Consider the following 10,992-nt stretch of genomic DNA (forward strand, 5'->3'; position numbering starts at 1 on the left):
GAAAATAAAATTACTACAAGTCAATATGAGCAAGGCCTCTTCTTGAAATATTGAATCAATTCCTGGAATCCACAGTGAGCAGCCTCCAGTCTGGCTGCATTGATTTAGCTCATGGTCAGAATGAAATTATGACTAGGACACAGCACAGCAGCGCAGATGAAAAGAGCTGCAGGTGGACACTGTAAAGCTGCTTTACTGACACTAACTGAAAGAAAAAACACCAGACGAGCAGAGTTTGGTAAAAAAAAGATGAATGTTTTATTTTAATAAGTATTTTCTGTGTTTTGTTTGCTTTTTTTTCAAAACACCATCGGTCATATTCTCACTGCCACTCAGCAGTGTACAAAACTCCCCTGAACTCTTATGTGGAAAACAAACATGAATGGAATGTTATGGTCAAATGTATCTTCTGGGTTAAATGACAACTGAGTAAAAGTCATGTCCAACAGTGCTAGCTAGCCAATCAGCAACACATCATTTCAGCACATGCTAATGACATTCGACATACAATCAACTCTGATAAACTTTACTTTATCACACCTCCAGTAACTACAAACCAGTCAGTACAGTGCGAACATGTTACTCATGTTATGTGGGAAACAAAAGCTCACATAAACCATTTTCTGCTCTGATCATGCTAGGAAACCTTGGAGCACACATTTGTCCATTTAATTCACTTCAAGGCACATTAAAAGCTATCTCAACCAGCAAATAAACAGGTAAAGACGTGTATGCTATCAGTCTCCTACCTGGGCTTTAATCCAAGGTGCTCTGCTCCAACTTTCTAAATTGCACTATTATAGCTTTAGATTGGTCCCAGTCAAGTGAAAACCAATTAGGTGATACCATGAGCTTAAATGAAGAAGTCACACGCTACACTACTATGACTATCACTTTGTAATACAGGGATGTCAGTTATGTCAGAGATCTAACAGAAAATACATTCCACATAAAGGGAGTACAAGGTTTCATCACTTGAACAGCTTCACTGGCTGTAACTTTCCAAAAAAACGGACCGCTTTGCTTTGGTTTCCTCAAAAACAACAGTGGGATAACCTGAAAATACACACATGAACCCATCCAGTGGGTAAATACACGCACGAAGCAGTGAGGGGACCCAACAGTTTGTATGATCCACGTGACAAGCAAAACCTATGAAAAAAACGTGCTCATACAACAGAAAATAAAAGGTTAACATTCTGGCAGAGTTTGAAACATCAGCAAGGCAGCTCCCCATCAAGTGTCCAGTCACACAAAAATATATATCTGGCCGTATTGGGGTGCCCTGCTAAATGTGAATGGAAGAACAAGTGGTGCTTTAGAAAACCTCTAAATGCATGCATGAAATGCAAATATCATTGCAGAAAAAAAAAACAACAACAAAAAAAAAACGAACAAAACAATGTCATAGCTGACCTCTGGGCTCTAGAGTCTTCCTAAATTGCTATGGTGGGATGGACCGTCAACACAAGTCTTATTGTGTCCACCGATGATCAACACACATTTGACAAAAACAAACCTGTCAGAATTTTTTTTTTGCGTTGTACTGCACCTTTAGTAAGTTTCTTTCAAAGCAATTTGCTATGATACAGTACATTCATTAACAGTGACAAGAAGGAAAGAATATTAAATCATCGTGCTGGCACCAAGATCCTGAGATGTTACTATTTTTGTTAAGATCTTACATGAAAAATATACACACACAATCATTTGATCTATCGGTCCTGCATTTTGACCTTAAGAAATAAATACCCTCAGTTATGCACATATTACCATCTAAATCTACTTAGAGAAGTACCTAATCCCAGGTACTGGTGCAAAATAGGAGTCAGTTTTAAGTGACCCAGAGTGTCTCACTGGGAGTACATCCAGCACACAAGCAGGCCGACAGCCAAAGCTGCCCCGGCACCAACGTTGAGCAGAATGGGTCTCCAGTACAGCCACTTCTCTCGTTTCCTCTCTGAGTCGGTCAGTCTCTGTTTCATCTGCTGGACCTTCTGTGAGGTGCTGGCAATCCTCTCCTCACGATGTCGCTTTCTGACACTGAAATAAGAGTCAGTTAAGGATAAGTAGTCAGCAAACAACAGCTGGAAAATCCCATCAATCTCATGCACAGTGCCACTGATGTGCCAGAGAAAGAACTATTACATAAGAATGAGGAACAAAACTGTAGGAAGGAAAGAGGGATGGAGATGAATTTCTTTGGGTTCTCTCAAAGTAATGTCAAGTTGGTATTTTTAATGCATGATGGAAACAAAGGCAATTAACTGAGCTTGGAAAGCAAGCACTGTGGAGTCCAAAGAAAATTTTAATTTTTCTACAGCAGTGTCCTTTCTTCACAATGAACCTGACATAATGCACTTCAGAAGCTGTTACTTACTGCCCAGAGTTCTCTTCCATGTTGTGGTCTTGGCTGACTGGCTCTCCTGCCAGCAGATGGTCTTCTGAGGCAAATTGTGGCTCCAGGCAGAGTCCCGGCTGACCGTTGGGCCTGCTGTCGTTGCAGTGAGGTCTGGGTGGAGGTGGTGGAGGGGGCAGCTCTGGCTCAGAGTCTTCTCTAGACATCAGTCTCTGTTCGTTCTGCTACAGGGGATGAAACACAAATACAAGGATTGGTAAGTTTTCTCCCAATTTATGTCAGAGAGAAAGACAAACTTTGATAAGCTAGGAAATATTTTGGACTGCTAAGCACTGTCATGACTACACTTAACAGTGAATCTTTTGATGACCACATTCACCTTTGTGTTCGTACATTTTAGTTTACTGACTAAAACATGTAGAATAACTAACCTAAACTTAGTGATGCAACAAAAAAGGGCAAATACAAATATATGAAATAGCTTCTGTATTTAATACTCATATTACAGTTGAAGCTACTCTGGACAGAATTTTAACCTTGACAACTGAGACCCATTGAAGTATCTTAGTTCTTATGCTTCAATGGGTCTCAGTTGTCAAGGTTGCAACAACATTTAAATATCAGAACTGCTTTTTGAGGACTAAAACTTGTGGCTATGAAAAAGGGATAGGCCAAGTATTTGCCTGACCGATTATCAGGGCCAATATTCAGCATTTTTCAGATGTTCGCTATCTGAGTTTTTTGTGTCCTATTGCCAATATATCTGTCAATAATTGGCATCGGCCAAGAAAAAAACCTATCGGTTGATCCCTACTTAAAAATGTACTATGGTGCTTAAAGACTGGGTTAATCTCATATTGGTACATGCTTTAACCCATTTTGGAAAACTGCGTACAGTAAGCATTGTTCTGAGAACACATTTTGACAGCCCACAGTAGGAAAGGCCCAGGTGTAAATAATAATAAGAATGATGGCTGAATTTCATTTATCTGCTTCTTACAGGGGCACTCGAACAGAGCCATTGTCTTTTTCCTTTTATGACATCCAAATGTGTGCAGTGAATAAGGCTTATGTACATATGGCACGTGAGTATGGTATTAACATAAACTTGAAAGAGTCTGAAACGATCCTTTAAGTCTCGCTAACTCAACTAGAAGGTAAGCAGATATCCCACAAGACAGCACTGTGTCTGCTGCGGAAGCTTTTAGGTTTCTGGATTATATAAACCATTGCAAGTATATACACAGCATTTAAGGGTGGTGGTTTTTAACTTGGCAACTCTGGAGTTTCTTTTTAGATGTGTTAGATGGGATGTTTTAAAGATATATTTTTGTTGGCAAATATATAGCAACAACAAGCCAACAATAGTGCACTGACAGACTCAATTCATGTCTGTGCAGGAGACCAGGGAGAAATATGTTTTTAAAAGTCTGCATGTTCAGCTCTCAGTACCTTTGTAGCTTCTAACTGAATCTTTCCAGTTTCTCTCCTGTGTCCCTCTCTGTACCTTCTGACATCTGCTTTATTTTACAGCTTCATCGTGTTTGTTTTCAGCTGTTTTAGGAGTGCTAATGAAAACCCAGCATTTCCTGATTTCTCGGTTTCATAGTACAATCTTTCAAGTAACTAAAAAAAGACAGAACAATGATTTCAGTAACTGCCTATATTCTATGGAATCAGTTGGGGGACTTCGTCAGCCACCTGTCTATTCTCAGTTTCACTGACACTGGAGCTCATCAACAAGGTGAAAAAATCATCACAACAGCCCACACATAAGCCTGAAATATTTTACAAGTACAGTCCTCCCAGACTCCCCAGCCTTGTGACTGAACTACCTGTACTGTCGAGTTGTCTGTCAGGATGAGCTTGGCTCCCTCAATGACGGCCATGTAGGAGAAGCGGAGCTGGTCTGGGGTCTGGATCAGGCCCATGCGGTATTCCCTCATGTCCAGCAGCACCTTCTGTATGTCCACTGATGATGGGTTCTTCCTCCTGTCCATCTGCAACACAGATTAACATGTTTAGAAAACAGATGAAAAGGCTCTTTTCATTTTTGAATGGGTCCGCTTCCTCCAGGATCCCTTTCAGACCAGGGGTCTCATATAAACACTGCGTACGCAAGAAAGGGGCTTGGATTGTGCATATGCCAATGTCCAAGCACAAATTGGGAAAAATATAGTATGTGGAACTGCTTGTAAAATAAAAAAACTTCAGATTGAGAGACAGACACTGACATACGTGATGCATTTATTCTACACATAATGATGCATCTCACATTTGATTTCACTTGGTATCAAATGATAAGTATAGATCCACATTATCACATTGAAACCAGCAGTGTTACTTGTACTTGCAGTTGTAGTGAAGCACAGAGTATCATCTCACATTTGTACATCAGGTTCTATATCTATTAGGGACAATGTGCAATTAAACATGTGTGTTTAAGTGTGTATATATATACACATCTACTTTTGTATTATTTTACCACATCAGAGCCCCATGTGACTGATCATGTGGCTGTTTTCATGTGTACATAAGATGGCGTTTAAGCAGTGTGACTATAGTCTAATGAAGAGGCGAAACATCATTACTTTGATGCGTTGAATAACTGGATATTGGAGCCCTGCAGTGAAGGAGCCGTTTCTTTTGTTTCTGTCTTTCAGAGATCCCACTCAAAATGAGTTCATGTGTAGTAATCTCTACCACTTTTAAATTCCATACTTTTAAAATTTCCAACTTTGTCCTACCAACCAAGATTATTCCTCACAGAAATAAATGTCAGTCTGGGTCCAACGACTACAGTAAAATGTCTGTATTGATGTTGGTGCCAATAAAATACCATCCAGTAGTTTTTGAATTATTTTCAACCTTTCTTTTTTGATTTTAGAATTAATCAAGCCAGGGAAAAAAAGCAAAAATGGCATAAAGAAGAAATGTCTTCTCATTTAAACATGCTTTCTGCATCAAAGAATAACATGCCACAACTTCTCCCTTTGAAACCATCACTAAGTAAATAAGTATCATCATAACATCTCATCGTACTTTCTTGCCATAACTTGAATCTCTTGAGTAATGTTTTAACTCCTTGTTTTCATTTTAGGCAACATTTCCCTTTAACACTGATTGCATTTGCTAACACTACCCTCCCTGTTCTCACCAGGATCAGGCAGGTGTCCACCAAAGCGAATGTCCCAGAGCGCCCAATCCCAGCGCTGCAGTGCACAACCGAGGGCCCGTGTTCCGGGCCCAACGAGCCGGACTCCCGAACCTTGAAGAGGAAGTTGAGGAAGGAGGCGGGAGATTCTGGGACACCAAAGTCAGGCCATGTGGTGTAGTGATAGTGGTAGATCTCCCTTGACTCCCCGGTCTACAACAGAAAACATGATTCAGTCAGCCATGATTGGAGAATTGTTGACAGAGTTCTGCATGATTGGGCTGATTGTCACTAGGCAAACATCTCGCACCCGATGAAACATCTCTGGATTTTACAATAGCTGCAACCACTCAAGATGATACTAGTTAAGACAGGTTAAGTAGTATTCAGAACGAGGTCCTGCCCTGACAATTAAGTCTGGATAAAGTAACACAGGCAGAGCAATGGAAAGAATGCACTCTTTAATATAGCAATGGACTGCAGTTTTCCCGAACCAGACACAAAGCACATTTTACCACATACAGTAACATCTTTGAAACTACACACATTTTAATAAAGGTTATTATCCATCCAACAGTCTACCTCTCATGCTCACCGTTGTGTTTTGCAGTTCTAGGACTCGGATTGTGTAATAGGATTGGTCCTCCTCAGAAAGTAACCTGACAACAAACCCTGTATCTGTGAAAGACATCTGGAGCTCCTGTGTGGTTGGCCAGTACTGTGCACATTTTTCCTGTAAAAACAAAAAAATTATTTGCTTAGCAAAGTGCAGGAATTATGTATTCATTAACTGCACTGTGGTGTCACTTTCACAGAATTTGACATGAACTGAAAAGTAACGATCTATAAATAAGTCTTAACTTAGTGCCTCTTTTAACACACACACACACACACACACACACACACACACACACACACACACACACACACACACACACACACACACACACACACACAGCAACTTGTCCATGTGTGTCATCATTTCAATATAAAATAGCCATAAACTGGCAAAAGGCCAGAAAGTAGAACAGTTCTTGAGTTAAAATGTTTAGAAGAAGGCTACAACTATGGCACACTAAATTATTTTCAGCTCCCTAGTCCTAAGCCTGGGTGAGCCACATGTGTGAATAGAGAAGACAACTGGCCGGTGTGAATTCACAGCGAGCGAGTGGGCGTATCGACGACGTGTAATGCTCCGCGTTAGTGCTGGTTTAATCAGCTGTAACACATACTCAAACGTATTCAAGGACATGTGAAAATGCCGTTTAAACTGCTCATGGTCCAAGTTCTGCAAAACATCTGTCAAGAATATTTCCCCACTCGATCTCTCGCACTTCCATATGGCCCGTTTACACTGCTGGTGGACACTGCTGCAGCTTTCTTTCTACGATGGGAGTATGTAGCTGTTTCATACTCTTCTCTGCTTGCCTGTATATTACTTTCCACTCTAACGTTGATATTGCTGATATGTCCAAAAACATGTAGTATTGATACAACTCAAAAACAGTAATCATTATATAGCAGCCTGTAGCCTCCTACCCAGGCACCAGCCCTCACTGATACCATATGGGGTATATTTAACATGTGTGAACACGTCTGATGCAGATAATCTCCTGTTATTTGCTGCATGTGTGAACAAGTAAATGTGAACAATATCCTGATCTGATTCTCTGGATATTGTACAGAGTTCATACTTGAAGGGGCTATTAAGTAGTGACTCTAGTAAGTCAAATTGGGAGAGGAATCCATTTAGAGCGCCTATACATATACACATAGCAAATACATAGCACTTAAATACAGAGAATGTTATTCCCTGTGGATCCAAAAATGAAAAAAGTCAAAAGAACACAGGCGATGGATAGACAGTGCTCTGTGTGTAGCAAGAACAGCGACAGCTAATATCACTACCAACATAGAACACCAAGAAACGTGTCTCCCAGAGATTATGAGTATGAGTGGACAACAAGAGGACTTAAGACATCAATTGTACTCACAGATCCCTTTTCAATGACTCTGTTGAGCATTATAACAGCTTTGGTGCACTGCTCCCAAATCATCAGCCAGAAATGACCACAGGTATTCCTCAAAGGCCCCTGTGAAAGCCAGAGAAAGAAATGTACACAGAAAGAAAATTCTGACGTTACTGAAAGCTCATAAAACATCAAAGTGAAGTCCTGCAAGTTCTTCTTCACATGGTCCACAGATCTAATCAGCATACAGTAAACTTCTGCAGACATTTACAATGCCTATGCTACACCATACCTGAGAAAGAATGTAAGCTCTTTGGGCTTCTTCCACCATGACTAAACTTGCATTGATGTAGTCATTTTCAGAGTTTTCAAGTTTTACCCGACTGTGATCATCTGAAACCAGACAAAAGATGAAGGAGCAATTCCAAATCACAGAAATGTCTTTCTCAATAATACTTTTTTTTATTTTTTATTTATAACCTCAGTCATAAGTCATAAGACTCACATGGGCTGACATCTCTGTAGCGGTTCAAATTCCGATTCACTGGAAGTTTTGCCACTTTGTAAGGATATTCGCTGGCTTGGATACGGATCTCCTGTTGGAGAAGAAGAAAAGTGGGAAGTTATGAGTTCCATATTGTGTTAATTAGGGAGGATACATTGTGAGACCAACTGGTGCATGTATGACATAACTTCTTCCTGCCTGACTGAAGTAGTGGCCAGTAACAGCACTGGTGGCCCCTGCAGCATTAATGTAAACACGCCACACATGGAGACTAACAACCTTTAACACAGTGTGTCTTTGTGCTAGATTCATTGGAACTGTCAAATTCAACTGAGGTGCTGCTCTGCTTTGTTCTAATTGTCATGTTCAGATAACTGCATTTTTCTGTTGAACAGCGTTGTCTTTACTGCACATAGTTTTCACTGTGTGTATAGGGTGCGGTCAAAAATGATCTCCAAGCCTCTACTGGACAACATGTTTTTCATCTTCTTCTTGTAAACAGATAGATAAACAAAAACTATTTTACTGAGAGAAATGAAAGCAACTAAAGAATAAAAACTAGACTCTGAAAGACACCAGTACGTCTTTGCGTGCGTGAAAAAATATTCTGATTTAGAAATCCTGCCGTGTAATGTGCACACATTGATCAGCCCCTTATCGTGCCCACATTCAACCATGAATGGTCAAATCACAGTGCCTTATGAGTGTTATTGGATGGAAATGAGGCACTGATCAATACACTAAGTCGTGGTCACAACTGAGACGAAGACGGAGAAAAATGTTTTTGACACAGAAAACGAGTCATTTGTGGATAAGGTGGAGGTTATAAACCACTTGTAATTAATTCTTTCATTCACGTTGTCCTCCAGCAGTGCAAGGACAGTGAAAGACAGTGTGCATCCATCATACAACATTAGGCACGAGTGGCAACGCGGCATTAATGTTTACAACAATCAGACTGACTGTTCCACTCGCCAAAATGATAGTGATGATCAGTGGTGTCCCCCACCCCGAGAAATCATTTGAAATCGGAAGTTTGATTAAGTGAACACTATTAAGTTATCATGTTTTGTTACGGTGAACTCGGACTGCACAATGATTAGGACTCTTAATGAGGATATGGAGTGTAACGATTGCGTGATAGGTGTTAATGTTAATGGTTTATTCCCAGGCTTTGATAATTAATACAATCCATACATGCCTGAGGTTAAGATGTACCAAGTGATGTTCCGGAGAAGGCATTGTGTGGGGTAGCCACCGCGCTTCAGCAAGCACAGTCCTGTTCACTGAAGTGATTTTACGTAAAACAACAATATGGAAACTGAAATCATACTTGGTGATATGTGTACAGTATTCATTCTATAATGCTATTTGGTTTGATCTTGGATTTCTACAACAACGATGATAATTTCATCAGTTAGCCACCAAACAGTCCTGTCCTGTTGAGTCTATTATTAACGTTTGATATTAAGTGAAATCAAGATGCATCATTATGTGTAGAATGATGCATGTCATATTTCATTTGTACAATCTGGCTCGTATCACCACCTCACCATCGCTGTCCTCTATTCCCCTTGCCTCCAAAATGTAGTTATGCATGGGTCAAAGTTTCTGTAAATTTACACACATTTCCAGTAAAGTATCTTTTTTTAAAACTTAGGGTGGTGTTCTCACATTTCAAGCCCTTCTCAGTGCATACACAAGGTTTATATATGAGGCCCCAGAACAGTTTCAACACTTAAGTGAACTTGAGAATTTCCACAACTTAGAAACTAACACTTCACTCTAAACAGCTGAAGCCCTTTCCTTTAGCTATCAGTGACCTATAAGCTTGATGTTGTAGTCAGTTATTGATTGAAAAAACGGTTTCTCTGTTGCTCTATGAACTACAAAATATGTATCTAAAATATATAGAAGACAGGGAAAGGGTATCTAGCTACTATGACAAGATTTACAGTGATCTATGATGCAGAAACAGACGGTTAACTGTGTATTTCATGTTGCAAAGTGATTCTCTGTAACTTCCAAATAGGGTAACGTTAGCTACAAAACATATCCAGTTACATGTTATCCCTCAGTTCATTGTTAGCCAAGTTACGTAGGACTGGGTCGCAGCCAAAGTTAAACCGGAACAGAAATATTATGAACTAAATGTAGGGCTCTCTGAGACAGCTGGTGGTAAAACACATGCGCTTTTCTCTGGAAGTCCCGATGAGTTCTCAGAAACTGCAGCTGACGTCTGCTAGCGTCAGCAAGCATTAGTTAGCCAACTGAGCTCAACTATGGGGACTGTGCTGTGCCGCTGCACGTTTTCTAGCTACGGAAGTCAGCGACTAGCAGCGCGGACTGCTAGTTTCTCATTCGTCCTCACTGAGTGCATAAGCATTATATATAGCCTCTACACAATGTGGCGAAGGCAATGAGTTAACACAATTAAATGAGTCGTAACGAGGGCTAAAAGTAACAACACTTGGAAAGGTGTCTAACGAGCTAGCTACCAAATTAGCTAGTGTGCTAAGTAAGTTAGCAACCGATCGTCATAGAAACACGAGAGGCCCAGTGTCCCGACTTACATTGTAAAGGTTTTGCCATCTCCCGGACGAATCAATGTCTTCAAATTCTTGCTCCATTGTGTCGGAATAAGTGCCCCGAGACACTTGATAACAGGATATTCACAGACTGTTTGAAGCACCGTTCACCAAGTTACTCCTCTCTGTAAGCCATCTAAACAGCAGTCTGTGTAACCCTGGGGATCCCTGCGGGGAGTCTGCTGCTCCTGCACAATACTGCATGCTCGCTGACTGACTTGGGTTGCCAGTTACGTGTTTATCTCAACCTACCAAGTAAGAAATCGCGACACTTACTGCTGTATGGGTGACTTATTACATACAATGCTGTTTATCAACATTAGCCCCTCAAGTAAACTGAATTCGGATTTTTACAACTAGTTATTTGAAGCTAACAAAAATTATCTTTAATATTAATGTTATTCATGTATGTTTTT

At 40.4% G+C, this 10,992-nt stretch overlaps 1 protein-coding gene across 1 annotated transcript; it reads right to left on the bottom strand.

The window, feature by feature from the left end:
• Positions 1-234: 234 nt before the first annotated feature.
• On the bottom strand, positions 235-10,810 carry ptpn2a (protein tyrosine phosphatase non-receptor type 2a). Its single transcript, XM_084357080.1, has 9 exons — positions 10,562-10,810; positions 7,989-8,079; positions 7,776-7,876; positions 7,508-7,606; positions 6,109-6,246; positions 5,517-5,726; positions 4,195-4,359; positions 2,381-2,583; positions 235-2,043 (listed from the first exon to the last, which is right to left on the bottom strand). Exons 1-9 carry the CDS (start codon positions 10,616-10,618, stop codon positions 1,854-1,856), a joined length of 1,254 nt encoding a protein of 417 aa, XP_084213206.1. The 5' UTR covers positions 10,619-10,810; the 3' UTR covers positions 235-1,853.
• Positions 10,811-10,992: the final 182 nt, after the last annotated feature.

This window comes from Pagrus pagrus (assembly GCF_965226575.1).
Source record: "Pagrus pagrus genome assembly, chromosome: 7".
In the NCBI taxonomy this organism is placed as follows: Eukaryota; Metazoa; Chordata; class Actinopteri; order Spariformes; family Sparidae; genus Pagrus; species Pagrus pagrus.

Coding starts and splice junctions, on each gene's coding strand:
- ptpn2a (XM_084357080.1), bottom strand. CDS start 10,618: ATGGAGCAAGAATTTGAAGACATTGATTCGTCCGGGAGATGGCAAAAC. Junction 5,727..6,108: donor TAGAACTGCAAAACACAACG/GTGAGCATGAGA, acceptor TTTCTGTTGTAG/ACCGGGGAGTCAAGGGAGAT. Junction 4,360..5,516: donor TGGACACCTGCCTGATCCTG/GTGAGAACAGGG, acceptor TCTGTGTTGCAG/ATGGACAGGAGGAAGAACCC.